The sequence below is a fragment of the Hemitrygon akajei genome, chromosome 1, assembly GCF_048418815.1.
Source record: "Hemitrygon akajei chromosome 1, sHemAka1.3, whole genome shotgun sequence".
Taxonomy (NCBI): Eukaryota; Metazoa; Chordata; class Chondrichthyes; order Myliobatiformes; family Dasyatidae; genus Hemitrygon; species Hemitrygon akajei.
The window spans coordinates 106,218,342-106,238,032 of NC_133124.1; the positions used below are offsets into that span (position 1 = coordinate 106,218,342).

The 19,691-nt window shown below is 40.7% G+C and overlaps 1 protein-coding gene across 1 annotated transcript in view; it reads right to left on the minus strand.

Moving 5' to 3' along the window:
- The window catches only part of wnt9a (wingless-type MMTV integration site family, member 9A), a 59,987-nt gene that overhangs the window by 24,717 nt on the left and 15,579 nt on the right, over positions 1–19,691 (minus strand). Inside the window, exons 2-3 of the mRNA XM_073048977.1 lie at positions 15,418–15,677; positions 7,211–7,476 (exon numbers count right to left, since the gene is read on the minus strand). Coding sequence (XP_072905078.1) covers positions 7,211–7,476; positions 15,418–15,677 — 526 coding nt within the window. The remainder of the gene's footprint in view (positions 1–7,210; positions 7,477–15,417; positions 15,678–19,691) is intronic.

Consider the following 19,691-nt stretch of genomic DNA (forward strand, 5'->3'; position numbering starts at 1 on the left):
GCCAGTCTGAGGAAACACGAAATTCATATCCAGTTGCAATCTAGTACTGGTTATGTGTACTCCAGATGTAAGTTTATTGCCCTGTTTTCTTCAACTCTGCCCTGCCAGCCCACACTAACCTCTTGTCCAGGATTGGCCAATCCTAGTCAGATTGCTCATTTGTTTTCATTCTACCAGCTTTGACCTAAGGGCATCCTTGGTTGGAAAATAAATCATAATATGGTCTGAATTAAGTTGGCTGAAGCAAGATCCTGGGCCCAGAGAAGGAACTTTGCAGCTGTTGTATGATAAAATGGTGGACTATATGTTCTTCTACTGGGAGGATTTATACACTGGAAATGCATATTAGAATTTGTTTTTTTTTTCATTTTTGAATTCCCAATGTACATAAAGCCCTATACCAACACAGCAGAAACAAAAATTTACTCCATTTTCCTTTCATATCCAAGTCCTGGGTTCAGTTCCAAGCCAAACACTAAAAGCAAACAAAGGAACATAACGACTGGAAGAAACCATTGCTGGCTCATCCTAAAGTTAAAACTCTGTCTTCAAAAACACTTAATCATTCAAGTCAAATCAGAGTATTGATAGAATTACTTAATGTTTTGTTTCTTGGAAAGCAGGGAGAGAAGTTCACTTTTCATTAACGCAGATAATGTTTGCAAGGGAAGGCATTGGTAGAAGAGTCATACCAGGATTCAGTCTCAATGACGGGAACAACTTTCAGTGGTAGATTTTTATTTTGTGTAAAGCTGACATCATGGATCAAGCACCAGTTAAAAGGAAAAATCTAAATTTAGTGGCTACTGATTTTATACCACTTCTACACCAACAACTATTTTAAAAATCTCCTTCTGGGCTCTTATGCTGAATATCAAGTAGTTCCTTCTTGAATTTTGCAACTCATTATCTCCTAATGCTAAGCTAGTTAGTAATGAGGTGCTTGAAACTGGAAGGCATAGGTTTAAAATAAAGGGGTGAAAGATGTAGAGTGAAATTGAGGAGGAAATTTTTGCCCTGGGTATGGCTGGGATCTGAAACACTTGCCTGAGTACATGCTGAAGGTAGGCACTCTCAAAGCATTTATAAGCAATTAAGGTATAGATGACTGTGAACCAAGCATTATTAAATTGAATTAGTAAAATGGGTAATTGATGATCAGCATAATACTGTGGGTTGAATGGCCAGTTTCCTGCTCTCTGACTAATGACATTAGAAAAACTTTATATGCCATGAAAGAATCTGAAGTTGTAAAATGGAATCAAACCTCAAAGTACTTCACAATTAAGAATGGGCTGTTACTGGGCCTGGAATTTCCCAAGCTGAGAGCACTCCAAACATTTACAACTCCATCATACTTCTAGTGTGTAGGAAGAGCCACAAAATGAAGACAGCTCCAAGAAAAATCTCAGCTTTCTTAGGCACAAAGAGCTAATAATTCTCTAGATTCCACGAAGGGTAAAGCAATGACTCGCTAGTCTGTTTTGGCAGATATTCTGAGGAAACTCTCTGCTCTACTCTCAGTTTATCAATAGATCTTTAACATCCGCCTAAGCAGAGAGGGAAGATAAGTGAGTATATTTTTGACATGGGGATGGGGTTGGGGGTGAAAGTGGAAAGGGGGGGCTTGTCTAACAGTAAATTTATACAGAATGGACAAGGGCTTTCAGGTTAAAATCCATAAAGATAGGAAAAAATGACATCCTAATGGCTAGGGACCAAAATTAACACCGCCCCAGAATTGCTTTTCTGACTCTGCTTAATGCCACTATAATGGTAAGTGATAGAGATTGGAGAGGGAAGAAGGGTTTAGTGTTTGCAATGAAGTCCTGGAGTAGCACATCAATATGACTTCAAAATCAGGGGCTGGATATCCACCAGATGGGAATTGTCAGTAAGACGATGTTCAAGGCTCAAAACAAATTTATTATCAAAGTACTTGTATATCACCATATACAACCTTGTGGGCATGCTCAGTAAATCTGTAGTATAGTAACTATAACAGGATCAATGAAAGATCGACCATAGTACAGAAGACAACTGGGCAAATATAAATATAAATAAATAGCAATAAATAATGAGAATATGAGATAATGAGAAAAAGAGTCCATAAAGGCAAGATCATTATTTGTACTTGAGGGTGAAGTTATCCCTTTTTGTTCAAGAGCCTGGTGGTTGAGGGGCAGTATCTGTTCTTGAACCTGGTGATGCAAGTCCCGAGCTTCTTGTACCTTCTGCATGATAGCAGCAGCAAGAAAAGAGCATGACCTGGGTGATGGGGATCTCTGATCATGGTGGCTGCTTTCCTACAACAGTGTTTCATGTAGATGTGCTCAATGGTTGGGAAGGATGTACTGGGCCGAATCGACTACCATTTGTAGGATTTTCGATTCAAAGGCATTGGTTTTTCCATACCAGGTTGTGATGTAGACAGTTAGGGTAGCCATAGGTAACTTTATGATGGAGAATACCTTATAGACTTACTCAACTTTATGACCAAATCATCCACCCTCTTTTGCTGTAGTTGTGATTTAGGAATTCTGGAAGACATTATCATTTATCGGTACATAATGAAACAAACAATTACATGACTCAAGTTTTATTGGAGTCATATGTGCTCTTTTTTTTAAATGTAAACATCACAAGATATATTTCTGGAATAACTAAAAGGCTCATCAGAACCAACCTTCCTGAGAAATAGGCAGAATAAAGCTTCAGAACTTTTGCCAGTGTGAAAAGTATATATCAGCAATTTAAAAATATTCCAGCACATAGAATGGCCACTCATCCCATGAAACAGGGCACTAGTTGAAGCAGGCACCCTTTGTGTTGCACTCCCCACCTGCTCTAATCTGCACTATATCCCTTTATTAGATATCCTGTGTTGTTACTTTATGTAATCCTTGAAGATTCCCTGCTTTGCATGGGCAAGAATATTGCAACACGTAAGATTCCTTGATGCCAAAATGGAACCAGGCTTGTTGCCACTGCAAAGTCTAATTGCTTTTACAGGTGCATCCTGAGTTCAGTTGTCAATTTGAAATTTAGCAGTAAATCACAGCAGGTTATTAGCCTACAGCAGACCCCCAAATCATCCAGTGATTTTGTACATGTACTTGCAAGTGATTCACTAGAAAAATTTGCCAAGAGCAATCATGGTCAAGCGACTACGATCGCTTATGTCATACGACATGGCACATAATGATGATGATGAGTCTTGTGAGTATCAAGAGCCTGGAAACTGGACCCACCCCTCACCCAATAGTGATAGAATGCATGATTAGTCAACATTTCCATCACTGTACATAAAGCCTCTAGCAAATGGAAGAACATTTAGTTTAAATCTGTCTTCCTAGCCACATAACTTGCAGCAGAGACAATAGGGCCCATTTCATGCATCTGCTACAGAACTGCGACCCTGCGATTAGTTCTTCATCGGCAGAGAGCACCAGTCCAGGATGAGATGGGACGGTGCCAGCAGTGGAAGGAATTTTATTGTAACTGTAATTTCAGGACTAGAACTTCTGCTCCTCTTGACTCTACATTTCTTTTTGTTTATTTTTAACTCTCAGTGCTGCTAAACCCTGTTTGGAACTGTTCCAGTCCCTGCAGTGAAGATTTATTCAAGATGCTATTTGGGTAAAGGTTTTCAAGACTTTAACCCAGTGACAGTAAATAAGAGGTATGTTAAAGTCAGGTAATTAAGTGTTTTTAAAAGTTTACTTTTAATGACAACTTATTGTATTGAATGTGCACTGGGTAATTCTGGATACCACAAAACAGTAAGACATAGGAGCAGAATTTGGTCCATCAAGCCCGCTCTGCTATTCAGTCATGCGTTATTAATCTTCCTTCTCAACTCCACTCTCCTGCCTTCTCTTTGTGACCTTTGATGTCCTTTCTAATCAAGAACATATCAACCTCCTCTTTAAATATACCTAAAGAGTTGTCCTCCGCAACCATCTGTGGCAATGAACTCCACAGATTTACCTTCCCATGGCTAAATAACTTCCTCCTCATGTCTAAGTCCAGGACCTGAAGTGCTTAGATTAAGGCAATATCTAATCTGCATGCCAAGCAGCCATTGGTCCCATGATTCCTATATTCAAGAAAACAAGAGGCAAATTTTAAATGGTCGCCCTGAAGGCCTCTACAGCACGAGAAGCAAAGTGAAGGTAAATGTATTTCCACAATGCTTAATTACAAAAGCTTAGCCCCTTGAATTGCAATATACATTCATTTTTAACTCGCACTTATCCACTCTTAGGATAGGATGTTTTCGTATGGTACATACTTCCAGCGGCAGTGGATTAAGATGCCCCTGAGAAAGTCTGTTCAGTGCCAAGTGTCAAAGGATGAATGGCTTTCCTATCTTCCTGCATGTGCAGTAGAGATCCACGGTTGGCTCTATTTTGCCACTTAAATCTCAGCACTAAGACTTAGGTTATTTATTCCAATAATGCCTTCATCCCAGCTCTTAGTTTTGTATATCACAACTTTAAAATGTTCCGTCCACCCATGTTGCTGTTTGCCATGGCTGTCAATATATGAGTGCACCTGGTCTCTGATTTGCTGCCTGTGTGGGTGGCCTGGCATTTGGTAAAGAGGGAGAGGGAGGAGGTGATATTGAGCTGAAAGAATTTTTGCACAAGGGGAGGCAGAAAATTCGACAGGTGACCTACATACTGCACAGGGACTGAGTGGAAAGTATATGTCTGAAGCTGTGGTTGTAATGGAAGAACCTACAACATTGGGAACAAACAGCTCGAAAGAATTCAGACCAAAGTGAAAGCTGGAACCATTCCCTTTGCTTTTTTCCCCTGCCTAGCTTAATGCACTTCTACTTCAGAGTGGGCTCTTTACAAGTCCCACATTAACATTTAAAAAAATCTTAAAAGCTGTATTAGATTCTCTTCTGCTACAAAGGCACATGGCTTGGCAACTCATGGGCTTTATTGAAGTCAGCTGCATACTGCAAAATCCCGTGGTGATGTGGAAATCCAGGAGTGGCCATGCATCCTCCTGCTTAAAGATGGGCTTGTGCAGTCCAGAAAATCTTCCTAGAAAGCGCCTGGCAGCCTGTTTTCAGACTGATGTGATGGTGCAGGCACACTCCTGGACACAGGGCCCCCATTTCCTGTGCATGGTGCCAATGCCCTTTTGTGTGACAGTTCAAAAGAACCATTTCATTCTTCTGGAATATAATAAAAGCAAGAATATCTCCTTAAAGAAATCCAGTAATGGTGTTTGTGCCTTTTCGCCAGTCTTAATGCAGAATCCTGATATTAAAAACAGGAAGGTTCAGCTGGTAACAATCTTGACTTAGAGTCAATAGTTTCTGAATTGCAGCCACAATCAAGGGACAATCTGAGCCAGCATTGTAGTGCACCAGTGAAGGTGTCCAATGTCAGAGCCGTGGGATGAGGAATTTCAAAAAAATCTCAGTGCCATTTAAAGAAGAGCAGAAAGTACTTCCATCATCTTGGTTAATGAATCTCTCCAAAGCAAAGCCCCTTCACGTGTCTGAACCTGATTTGGAAAGTATTTCTGCCATTGTATATCTCACCTACTTGCTCCACGGTAACCCACTCCCTTTCCAAAATGTGACTCTTTAAAACTATTTTTGATGTTTGGGATGTGGGCATTGCTCACAAGGCTGACATTTATTGCCCATCCATTGCTGCTCAAGTGGCTAGATGTAGGTTTTTATTTATTGAACCACAGCAATCTCAGTGTTTTTGATAGACCTGAATGCCCTGTTTGAAATATTCCCCACTGGCCTGAATTAGTTTGTTTATCTGTTCATGATTTATTTAGCCAAGGCATTTTTGTGTTTGTTTTCATTTTCATGTCATCTCTAGGAGCACATCATTCATTTTAGTCACCTTGAAATGTTGGTTTCAGCATTGCTCTGGGAATTATTTGTGGATTTATGTTTGAAAGAATCTGATGAAACACAATCAGAAGCTGTACAAGCCAACCGATCACAAGTATGTGGTTCTCGTCTTGCTTCCTAAGGAAATAACTGCACGCTTTTATTCTCTGAAATGAGATAAATGACACTGGGGGAGAGGAGTGGAAATTCAGGGGAACTGATCTTCGAGGGGGAAAAAGAAACAGAAAAGATGGACTAGGAGAGGTTTGTGGAGTGCAGGAGGTGGGTCTCAGTAGTGTGTAATAAGGTCAGGAGTAAGACTGGAGAGGTGGAGGGAGTCAATCATTAACACAAGAGATTCTGCAGATCCTTCAAATCCGCAGTAACACACACAAAATGCTGGAGGAACTCAGCAGGTCAGGAAGCATCAATGGAAATGAATAGATTCGGGTCGAGGCCCTTCTTCAGGGCCGTGAAGGAAAGTGGGGGGGGAGGGGTGCGGGGAAGATGCCAGAATAAAAAAGCTGGGGGGGAGGGAAAGGAGTCTAGCTGGAAGATGATAGCTGAAGCCAGGTGGATGGGAAAAGTCAAGAGCTGGAGAAGAAGGAATCTGATAGGAGAGGAGAGTCGACCATAGGAGAAAGGTAAGGAGGTGGGGACCCGGGGAAAGTAATAGGCAGGTGAGAAGAGGTAAAAGGTCAGAGTGGAGAACAGAGAAAACAGCAGGAGGAATTTATTAAAGGAGAAATCAATATTCGTGCCATCAGGTTGAAGACTACCCAAACAGAATATAAGGAGGGAGTCAATGCCAAATTAGACCATTAGGCAAAAAGTGGTGTGGGAGTTTCAATCCAGCACTATTATTAAAACCTCATTGTCCCTGTGTTGCACAGATGATATTGGGGAAGGCTACATCACTCCAGAGAGTACACTGTCAAACTTCTGGAGTGATCCCAAGCAAAATAGATGGGTATTCAGCTCGTTTCACACCTGGTAAACTTATTTTTCAATTACATAACGTGAAAAACACAGCCTTGGGTGATCAAATTTCCAGGCCCACAAGCTTACACATCTGGATCTGTCCTTCCTAGTTTGGGAATTACTTTATACACAATATTAAACGTATTCTTGGAAAGATGTTTAGTAAGCAGTATTACTCATTCAGCCACTTGACCCTGAAGTGTCAGTCTAGCTGATGTAGTCATTTGGGCTTGGATGCAACTTGGAGTTGATAGTTACTAACTGATCAGGATTAACAGTAATAGAGTTGTTTCCAAGACTACCTTGACCAAGGTTCCTTTCAAAATGAACCATTGATTTACTTATACCACTCACCTTAACACCAACATTGGTATTGTGCAGATCTACACGTGCTCGTAAATCTTTGTTGGATTTCTTCTGTCCCATGAATTCTTTGACAAATTTATTGCTGTACTTGAGGTTGTCCCCGCAGCCTCCCCACTGCCAAGCTTCCCGGTTTTCCAAGTCGGGAGCTTCGTCACAGGTGCACCGCTCCATCCGACCAGCACTGCAGGCCTTGGCCAGAGCGTGAGTCAGCCCAGCCGAGGAGATGGCATACAAGAACGCAGTCTCTTTAAAACCTATAGGCAGAGAAAATTAAAGACATGTTTTCTCCAAGGAAGCACACAGTGGTGTAAAATGTGGAACATTAGGATAAAGAAAAAAATCATTAGAGTTACGCAGCATGGAAATGTCTTCCAGCCCACCAAATCCACAACATATTTACACAAAGCCTCATTATAATCTCCCCACATTGGTAGAAACCCCCTCCCCACACACCACATCCGCACCCAGATTCTAGCACTACACTCACTGGGGACAATTTACAGCAGCTAATTAATTCACCAGCTAGCATATCTTTGGAAGGTGAAAGGAAACCGGAGCATGGGGAGGAAACAGGAAGAATGTGCAAACCTCACTGAGACAGCACTGGAGATCAGGAATGAACTCAGGTCACTAGGCTGTGAGGCAGCAGCTCTGCTAACTGGGCCACTTTCTGGTTTTATAGTTTAAAAGCCTAATGAAATGCTGAGGGAGGTGAATAGTTACAGCAAAGAATTGTTTGATTTGAAATTGAGCCCATGGGCCTGTCATTCAAAAAAAATTATGTAATGGAGTACTGGAGCATAGGAGAAATTAGGCTGACACCTCTTACTACTCGATTTTCTTTTCACATACTTAATTGATGCCCCAGCTGCCCTGTCAGTTGTATGTATAGGATCCCATGACAGCAATTTGATGAAAAGCTGGGAAGTTCGCCTGATGTCACTGAAATAAACTACCTGATAAATGTTTAAGAAATTCTGCCACGTACAAATTGTCTGCCATCTCTCCCACACTACAGCAGCAACTGCAATTTAGAAATACTTCATTGGCTGCTAATGAAGTACTTTTTATTATAGGATGAGATTTAATTAAAGTTTACTTGCTTTATTTTTAAAGGATGCAGTTCAGAGGAAGAAAAAATTTGAGACACAAACATTGAGAAATTTCTCAACAAAGAAGGCAAGAGCAAGTTCATTGTGGATAAGCATGGATTTCTGATGCAATTAGTGGAGTCACCAAATGATGTAGATTCCTCCACACACAAGGTCAGAACTTGGATAGGTAGTTGTGCTTCTAGGCAGAGCTCAGAGCTCAAAGCTCCTCTCTTCCCAGATAGTGAAGAGTAGTTGTGGCACATTCACTACACTATGCAACTGTTCACATTCACTACATTGAACAACTATCTTTGTTGTTCAGTCATTATGTCCGACTCTTCGTGATCTCATGACCAGAGGGTCCATAGGGTTTTCATAGCAAGATACAGAAGTGCCAAGCCTTTCTTCCACGCAGATACTGCTGCTGCCCAGTTGGGACCCGGCTGGGCTTGAACCCAGGACCATCTGCCTTGCAGTCCAGTGCCGATCCCACTGCACCACCAGCCAGCCCCTACAACCGACCTACACACATCTATTTCAGCAACAACATATCATTCCTACTCAAATTAAGCACTGCTTAAAAGGGAACGACTCACCCGCATTTATTACTGACCAGCTTTGTGTGTGTCTCTTAGTATCAGCTCTTGCGAAAGGTGAGCAGACTGTGGAACAATGCTCCCAGGGGAGAGGTGGCAACAGATAGTGCTATTTATGGATATGCTTTAGGAAACCTTTTAGGATAAGGTTTGTGGGTAAAGTCAAAATTAAAATATGTAGCATGACTGCAAGGTGCAGGTGACTTTGAAACTCAAATTCAGAAGGTCCATCAATGAGATTTTTCTTGTGCCAAATCCGGTTTGTAATGGACTGATTTTGGTTGCTATGATTATGCATAAACTTTTTGATTATTTTCTCTAACTACCAAGGTAGCAGGGGCGAATTAGATGAATCCTGATCTATATTCATCTAATGATTCTCTATTCCCACCATACTTACCTGAAGAAGTCTCTGCAGGTGTGCACAGTGAGTAGAGGGGGAGTAAACATTCCCTTTAGTAATCACTGTCTTGAACTCAGTGCCAAGTTCTGAACACTAACAGCAGGCAAAGCTTCACTGTCACTTGCAGAAGATACAATGCAGCCTGCAAAACTCATACAAGACCTTGCAACATTCTATGGAAAGAAAGAATTTACACTCACAGCCTCATAGCCCTAACGTGATTTTGAAACATAATCTATTGATTTAAGCATCTTAGATGGAAAAGATGAAAATTCTGTACTCTGGTGTTCCTTGTTCTGTCACTTGAGTGCTTTATGTTTCATTTCTTAGTATATTGACCTATACAAATAATATTGAAAAACATTGAGTCCATGTCTCATTTAGTTATAGAGCACGACAGTGCAGAAACAGGCTATCTAGTCCATGTGGACTATTATTTTGCCTAGTCCCATGGACCTACACCTGCATCATAGCCCTCAATAGCCTTCCCGTTCATGTACTGCAGTTCTCCAAACTGTTGAAATCAAATCTGCATCCACCACCTCCAATAGCAACTTGTTCCACACTCTTGTCAGCCTCTGAATAAATCTGAAACAGGTCCTAAATCTGCTATGACATTTTCCTCTCCCAGTTATGCCCCAAAATAAGATAAAGTTATAATAATAACAACAAAACTCAGCAACAGCCTGGCAAGACATCCTACAAATTTTGCCCTGGCCCCACAGCCGGAATTGTTTGGAGTGGAAAATCCCTAACATAGGATAATGAAGGGCTGGAAATGAACTCAAAGGCTTCAAAGGTAGTGGCCAAGCAAGCCAATAAGGAATGAGATATTGCTGGCCAGGATTTGAAGACAGAATGGAGAACAATCGTGGTCATTTGGACAACATGAAATCTAATTCATAGGCACATGATAGCAAAACAGCTGAACGAGGCAGATTAAAGATGACAAAGAAGGAATTTCTATATGATTCAATTAGTATTGCTGATCGTTCTTTGTTTTTCAAGTTTTTCCAGTGTCACCTGGCCCTCAGGACAAGTGGATCCTCAAAGTTGCCATTCCCAAATCAAGGCAAAAACATGCACGGGAAATCTGTGCATATTTGAAGGGAATATTTTAATATGGATTAAACAATTGAAATATTTGCATAAGTGGGGAGAGCAAGCAGCTATCCTTCAACATTGAGAAGAGGCAGATGTTGCAATTAGATATAACATTTTTTAACCTCTCGGAATCGAGTTTGAATCCAGACCAAACTGATGAGTTGAAAGGCTTGTCTCTCTCTCTTTCTTCCTTTTTGCTGCCTTATAGGTGATGTGGGTATTCCCCATTCCAGTTACCAATGGGCATGAATCCACAACATAACATTAATCATCGATCAGTACAGAAATGTTGCTAAGTTGGCAGCCTCACTGACTTGGGCCCCAAGAGATGGCTGGTGCAGGAAACTGAAAAGTCTCAAGAGTACAGCAAGCACTGCTCTCAACATTTGTGAAGAGGCACAGTGACGGGGGCGGTGATGACCAGATTGGCTCTGTCTTTATATAACCCAGTCCTAGAAAACTGGCGATCAGTGGAGAGCCGTGACCCTCATTTGTATATACCAATTACAGCAGGTTCCCAAAAATGCTTTAATGACATAACATAAAGCAAACAGAAAATTGGGAGCCAAATAAAGCAAATTAAAGGACATAGGTGGTAGCAGAAATGGCTGAGAGAAACAAAATCAATAAACTCTCTGGGGTATCCATTGAAGTCAGTTCAAATGACTGAATTTGAGAGTCTGATTAGGTTCACTGTTTCTATTCTATTTTCTAGACTCCAAGGACACTACTTGGTTTTTTTTTCATGACAAAATCAACTGCCTTGTCAACAGCACTATCTTTGTAAAGAACCTTGAAAATTGTTTGGCTAAGAGTGTGGAGATATTTGAAGTTTGAAATAAAAAGTTGAATATATTGGGGGAAAATATTCAGACAGCATCACGTAAGAATGACCCAAAACATAAATGCTGTTTCCTTCCCCGCAGATGTTGCCTGATCTGCAGCATCTTTCTATCCACATTTTTTTTTAGTATCAAGGAAGCTTTATTCTGTATCCAGTCCAGGCAATAGCTGCCCAAGGCTTCAGTCTAACTATACTGGAGCAGGATACTGAACTGTTCCCTTATTACCAGAACTTCTCACCACTTCACTGCCAAACAAAAGATGAGATCCTAATTATTGAGGAAGACACACAAAATGTGGGAGGAACTCAGGAAGGTCAGGTAGCATCAATGGAGGGAAATGAACAGTTGACATTTCAACCTGAGGCCCTGCATTATGACTGAAAAGGAAGGGGGAAGAAACCAGAATAGTGGGGTGGGTGGGGGGAATAGGAGGGAGCAGTACAAGGTGGCAGGTGATAGGTGAGATCAGGTGAAGGAAGGGTGTGGATGGAGGAGGAGAGAAGCTGGGAGGCGATAGATGGAAGAGGTAAAGATCGCACTTATTATCAGCTATTTTATTGTTTGAGTAATTAAAGTGATCCTTGTTTTGTTTTTTAACTGGACGTAATGATCTACTTAAAACACATAGGTTAGTGGTAGAGTTAGATATTATAAGCATGTTCAGTGGAGTAGACAACATTGTGACAGTTGCCTTGTTTTATCCTCAGATATTGAAAAAGTCACAACTCTGGTGAGAGATTCTGTTTTTCCCGCATGTTTTATGAAAGAGAATGCAAAAAGTGTGCAATTTACTGTTTAATTAGGTGATATTGCATATGTGGAGTTTATCTGAAGTGTGCAGCTTGTAGAAGTCACAGCTAGGCTCATAAATCAGTGTGCTGCACACCAGATGTCCTGTAATAAACTCATAACCTTTGTGTTGGCAAGGCAAATGAAAATGGAAAAAATAATTACAGTCAAATGTACTTGTCCTCTTGGACTAAAAATGCTATTTTAATTTCTTATTTTAAAAAAAAAGTCAAATTGAATTGCCGTCTTATTAGAACAAACAGTTGAGTTCTATGCCTTAGCTTCTTGGTTCATTGTTCTTGCATGAATATTGTTGCACTAATCCATCTAAACATCTCATTACTTTCTCTGAATGACATTCTATATGTCCTGATGAAGGATCTCAGCATGAAACATCAACTGTTTATTAATTTCCATAGATGCTGGCTGACCTGCTGAGTTCCTCCAGCACTTTGTGTTTCTACCTTGGATTTCCAGCACCTGCAGATTTTCTCATGTTTGTGGTCATCTATATGTTTCATTTTTTCCTTCTGCATGTACTAGCCACAAGGGCTGAATGGCCTACTCCTTTTTTACAGTTTTATAGCTGTATCACATGTCCCTGGTGTTGCTTAAAGTCAACTCAAGTATTAAGCAGGTCAGAATGACCGAGACACCATGATTGTAAACATGAGGAATTTCACTCTTGACTTTCACAGTTCTTTTTATCCTCTATTAGTCCCAAGATACAAGTGTCACTGGTGATTTGCCCTGAGAAAAATGTTATCCAGCCCCCAAAAGGACATTCTGAGCCAGTAGGGTTTCCATAACAGCTCACAGCTAATACAATCATTACTCAAACAAATATTAAGTTCTCATATATCCGTGGCCTCTGGATATCAAGTCCAGTATCAAAACATGAATTGACAGAGGGTGGTTCAACACCATTTATTTTTCTACACTTTTTATCAACCGTAATGATTTCCTTCAATCATTTTTTCTCCCTCTCTCTCCTTTGAGGTGTCACTTTTCGTTCTTGCTTTAGGTCTATCACAGAGAGAAAAGTAATACATTTTAACTCAGAGATCAGTGTCAAGATTTTCTTGCTGACATCATGATTTTTCATTTTAACTGGTATTTTATCCCTTTGGCAACCTCTTCCACTCTTTCTGTCTCATCCTTTATTAGTCTGGTCTTTTTCTTTTGCCGAATCTTGTCTCATTCTCCCCGCCTAAATGTTATTTTCTCTCCACACCTTTTTGCCTCATTTTCCTGCTCTCTTCCTGTTATTCCCCTTTCCCTCCTCCCCATGACACTTCTGTTGCTCTGGCTGACGAGATTCCCCTTTTCCACACAGGACTTTGTCCCTTTTCTCCAAACTCTGAGGTGAGAGTCTGGCTAATAACTTGTCCTCCTTCTGTCAGTTATTAGCACAGCACATTAGATGTTTCCCTCCCCCTATACAGCACAACTTTAAATGCCACTAAATCCTTTGCTAGTTCCAGAAATGTGACTCAGCAGCAACGCCAAGAAAAATATCCATTACTCCACCAGTGTGATATTTAATTTCCGACATCATCTACCCTGGAGTTTTTTCCTGAACGAGACTGCCCAATGTTGAGTTGCATTAGAACGCAGCTTCGGGGCTACAGGTTCATGTCTACTGATAATGGATTGAGGTCATTGCACTTGGAACCACTTGCCCAGAGCTCTGAAAAGGCCATCAATCTCCTGAGAGATGCTGTTTCCAATATCAAGACACATAGTTCAGGTGTTGCCCTTGATGGAAATCTTGAAGCAAGTGACAGCTTGCAGTAGTCATATGGACTGAAGCGGCGGCCAAGGAGTAAGGAAAGTTGAATACCTGATGATAAAGCCAGTGGATCTTTGGGTACAATAGATTAATGAGTGGGGGCATGAGCACATTATGAAAAGTGAGGCAGTGAAATCAGTTAATACCGATTAAGTGGAAACTGGGGAGGTTCTTTTAGTATTCTGCAATATAGTACAAGCCTTTTCAGACATGCCATGTGGCAAGTTTATTCTTCTTGGGTGGAACAGTTCTTTGCACCTATGATTCTTAAAGCTGAAGTTTTGCCTGCCTCACGTCCGGGTTTGTTGAAAACAAATTGACTAAAATGATTTGTCAGCGGTACCATTGCTGCTGTATCATGCAGCCACTGGAAAATTAAGAGGGGAACAACATTAATGACATATTTCTCATCTAACAATTTCTTTGTTACCACATTCACCGAAACGGTGACCATCTGCTGAAAGCACTCTTCCACAATTCCTTTTGTCCATTTTAGCCTGCTTATTCAGAGGCAAAATGCTAATCCAAGACTAACTCCCGAACACCAGTGACGTTTCCCCTTTTCCACACAGGGCTTTGTCCCTTTTTTTCCAAACTCTGAAGTGAGAGTCTGGCTAATAACTTGTCCTCCTCCATTCAGTTATTAGCACAGCCCATTAAGCAGATAGTTCCCTCCCCCTATACAGCACATATAGGGGGAGATGTACAAATAATGAAAGGTGTTTAATACATTCACTGCACAAATACCCTCCTTCCAAAGAAGGAAAATTCACCTGAGAATTTTCACCCACTTTGGTAGGCAAAGCTTGGTTAGGGAAAAATAACTCCCTGACTATATACCTTTATACCTGTAATAAGACATAAAGTATGTGAGGTGGTTGGGGCAGGTGTTGGATTAACAGAATGGGAGGGATGACTGGGAAGGAAATTGAAAGACTTATTTACTTTTATTCTCATTGAGAGATACAGTGTGGAACAGGCCGTTCTGGCCCAACAAGCAGCACAATCCAGCAATCCACCTATTTGACCCAAGCCTAATCACAGGACAATTTACTAATTAACCTCCTAACTGGTACATCTTTGGACTGTGGGAGGAAACCCAAGCATTGAATGGGAAGAGCATGCAAATTCCTTACAGGTGGTGTCAGAATTGAACTCTGAACTCTGATATGCCCCAGGCTGTAATAGTGTCACGCTAACCACTGCAGTACTGTGGCACCCATTACACTACTGTAGTGCAAAAGGGAAGAGGTCAGGGTAAAACTGAACATAAGAACCAAATAAACAGCATAAAATGCTTAAAATTACATTGCCGTACAACTTAAGGTAACATTGGATCTACCATTCCATTTAAAATTTTGTTTCCAAAACACAAATCTATATTTTTCCCCTATTCTATTCCACTGCTGTCAATTTAATTCTGTGGTGTTCAACTAGAAAACCAAAGTCTATCGGAGAGCATGTTGTACCTCAATGAACAATGAGGTAACCTTTTTCACCATTGTTTTCCCACTTCCCCATCAAACACATCGGTCGCCAAAGATGCATAATGTAAAAACAAGAGTGACTGACCTCTTCTCAAAAGGCTCGTCCTGTATCGTCCTTCCAGAGTGCAATTCCACCTCTCAAATCTGAATTGGTACTGACATTCAAGGGCACTCATACTGATTGCTTCCATTAGGGTCTCGGCCACTCCTGGATCCCGCCGACACATTCGTCGCTGCTTTCGCTCCAGCTTCAGACGATCACAGACCTTGAAGTGGGCCTTCCCGTGTGTCTGCTCTGTTTCTTGTGTCAGAGGCAAGATGGTGAGTGGTTCATTACCAGTTAAACTGTGAAGGAGAGGAGAGAAAGGGAAATGTGAGGACTGAAACTTCAGGAAAGCAAGGACCCCCATGAAGAGCACTTACAAACGGTTATTTCCTTTTATATTGTACCAAACATTTTCAGACACTTAGAAGCATGTTACAAATGAACTGCTCACCAGTTTAAACTTATCAGCAAGAAATATTGTCAAAAGTCTCAAAGAGGAAATCACTTGCCAGAAACTTGAACACGTAGCAATGTCTGTAGTCTACAGTGAGGAATACAAGGATATTGACAGAAACATTATTTCATTGAGCCTTTAAATTAAGCCCTGCCAGCTCTTAGAGGCATGGTACTCCTTCAAAGTCAATAATTAGATTGTATCTTCTGTTTATCACTTAACAACTTCAGTTACACTATCTCATTTCTGGAATCTTGTGTAAACTGGGCCTTGAATTTCATTCATTACAATATTGGTTACACTTCAAAAGTATTTTCTTATAATGCTCTTCACTCTGAATTTCAACTTTCTAATAGATTTAAGGCAACATCTTTTATAACATGTCCTAAAATGAAAACCAATGAAACAGGACAAGATTGACATGCTTATAAGTAAATATCAATAATACAAATCAGGAACAAATAAATATCAATATATCAACACTAATCAGGAAGGTAGGCTCATGAATGTGTGGAAGAGAAATACTACAAATGGGTTATATTCCATTTTGGATATTAACTTTTGGAACCAATAAGGTATTGTTTAGTTAAATAGTCATAAAGGCCTTATCAGCTCTTCCCACCGGTATGCTCATGTCCAATCTCAGGCACTCACAATACACCAACATAATTTTCTTCACACCATTCTGCAACTTCTTACATAAAATGCTAGCAGGAATGCTAGTAGGCCAGTTGTCCTAATACTCATTCAACTGCTGTTTAAAGTAAAAGAGATACATCCAGTTATTGTGGGGTGCATTGGAATCTAAGAATCAAAAAGGAAAGTATCAGAACAATTTCAACACCCTGGTCCTCGTCTTAGATAGGCAAATCAAGACTTCCATGTGCCGTTAGTCTTGGAATACAGATGTTAAAGCAAGGTTTTAAACTACAAACTTTAATTAAAAATTCCAAGAACCTTGCTAGAAGATACATTTGAGTGTTTCTAAATCCAAATTAAAGGGTATAGGTCTATTCCTTTGCTTCCCAGCTCACTGATTTGAAAAATGCCAATATGAGACTCTTGAAGTGGGACTTAGAAAAGATAAATAACCTGAGAATTTTAAAATATCATTTGAATGTTCCATAAAATTCATCTGATTGCCAGTCTTCTGGGGATGCAAAGGGACATTTTGGTCTCAGTCACTATAGATTCCACTACAGCAACTGAAAACTCAGTCTCCTGATTCTGAGTCTGCAGATACAATAGCAATGCTTAAGAAGCATTTAGATATGCACTTGTACAAGGAAAGAAATGGAGGGATATGGACAGTGCAGACTGATGGGATTAATTCGGATTGGCACAGCCTTCATAGTTTCTGCCCTGTGCTGTTCTAGGTTCTGTGAGTATGGTAATTCTCCTCTGCTTTTGTCTTCTGGCTTATGCATAGAATCGTGCCCATTGGCAGCCAACACCAGGTAGTCACAGAACAGAGGAAGGCCATCCCACTTGCAGGTAGGCTCACATTTTACTGCTTCAACTCACGCAGATCACTGCAGACAGCTTCCGTGCTGAAGGCTCAGGTACACACAAAGTAATACATCTGGGATTTAAGCAGGGCAATTACCGCTCCCCACATTAATAGTGCTGCTTTTGCAGTCACATATCCATAAAACCAGACTTTGCATCTGCGGAATTGCAGCCTATTTCTCCTGTTAGGTTCAGCAGCTGCAAAAATCTTTTGTTGAAAATTGACATGTTCGGTTGATAAAGAGATCTAATTTTGTTACACTTGAGCCTCCCATAAAACTGCAAACTGAACATTTCTAGTGAAACACGCATTTTTTCATTCTTTTTTCCCCCAAACTATGTACTTGATTTAATGCTGCATGACCTTTGCGTGCTATTTATTATTTCAAGAATACTCCTTGAAACATTAATGATGAGCTCTGGGGAAAATGATATATCGTAAACACATCAAATTAGTTTAGTTTTGTCTACTCTGTCCCACTAGTGCACCTTAACCCCGCCAAATTCAGAATACACTCTGCCAAATATTTGCACAAGTATCTCCACTTCCTTCAGTGATATTTATACCAGAGCAGGATTGCAAAAGATGTAGAGAAAGACAAAGAAAAAAGAAAATAAAGTAGACAAAAAAAGATAAGTTGAGCAAAGTCTAATACAAAAGGATTGGTTCAAAGGGGATAAATAGGTCAGGAGAAGTAGAAATGTAGTAAGGCCCCAGAGGGACAGGGAAATAAATTGAAAAGAATGTGGAAAAAGAAACAGCAAGGAAGATAAAGTTCACGAAACACCATAGAGTGTTATGCAGAAATAGAGTGAAGGAGAGAGAGAAAGAAAGCAAGCGAGACAGAGTGAAGAGAAAGGGTTGCTTCACCCCTGTCACTCAAATCTGAACCCAGATCAAGGAGAGGAATGAACACTGTTCTAACCCTCATTACATTTCCATCCCATCAGCCTGGGCTGGACTTGGATGGAGATCAAGGAGGTGAAAGTGCAACATTCTAATCCACACTGCCTTCCAGTCTCCATCAGAGAGAGGAGTCCCAAAGATACTCTAACCTAGCGCATTTCCCTTCAGAATGAGCCTTGATGACATCATTACCTTATGACATTATTGGCTTAGTCAAAGGCAATAGACCATTTCTGACAGTTCCACTCATTGCAAGTTGGCACTGGCCCATCTCGTTTTATTTTTATAAGGAAGCATTATAGCTACAGCTGCTTCGCTGAAGCATTTTTCCAGTCCCTGGTTTCACTTAACTATTGATGCTCTCTTGATGGAGAAATTATCCCACACAAGGTATGATCTAGTGTGCTCCATAGCATCATACACCTAATAAAGGCACATTCAAGCATTTGACCTAGACAAGGCCCAAGAACCTACAGAATCTGGATTTTTAAAAAATGAAAGGGAGCTACATGATCACAGTTCAAGACGATAGACAGACACCATCTGGAGTGCTTGTGCAGTCATGGCTACCTGATGCAGCGCAGGATCCATGTGTCTTTGAAAGAGGTAGACATTGTGGAAAAAGTTTTAAGTAATCTAATTTCTGTTTTTAGTTATAATGAAGTAAACTGCCAAAATTGATCAGAGTAAGTTGTTCGTGTAGCACTATTTTCAAACCCCATGGGAACATGAACTAAAAATGAGGAAGTGAAAACTAAGAAATCACGTGGGGCAAGGAAAGGTAAATTGAGCTGAGGCTTATTTTACTGAAAACAAGAGTAGGTTAGGGTGCAGGGGCTATTAGCAGAGATTCCGGTGAAAGAAAGGGTTGTGGGCTATAAAGGATACAGTGAAAAGATGGGGAGATGGAGATGACCCAGAATGTGAAATTCAAATTGCATCTAGGAGCAACGTACAGAGAGAGACTGAAGTCAACAAAGGTGGACTTTTAGGGAGAGAGTTTAGGGTTCGAAGTTCTGGGTTCAGAGTACAGGGTTCAGAGTTCAAGGCACAGGCAAAGAGAGAAAGGAAACATGCGCCAAGAGATGAAGAGAAAGGGTAGATCAAGGAGTTGGTTGCTGTATGATGTGTAAAAGACAAAGTTCAGGTACAAATCCTGCTTCAGGGACAATACACCTTAAAGTCACTTCTACTGGGATGGGACCAAACCAGTGATACAAAAGTATTTACAATGCAAATTGTATCGTCAATTTCACTGTATTGTATCCTCTTTCTTTGAAACAGCTGGAGTAGGGATCCGATGGTAATTAATCTGCTGTCTCACTGGTTAATCCTGTTCGCTGGCTTTGATTGTGTGGAATAATGCATTCTGTCTGTGACTTCCCTACCCCTGCCCGCCCCACCCCTCAAGGAGGCCACAGTCAGTAGAGCTGCTGCTCAGTG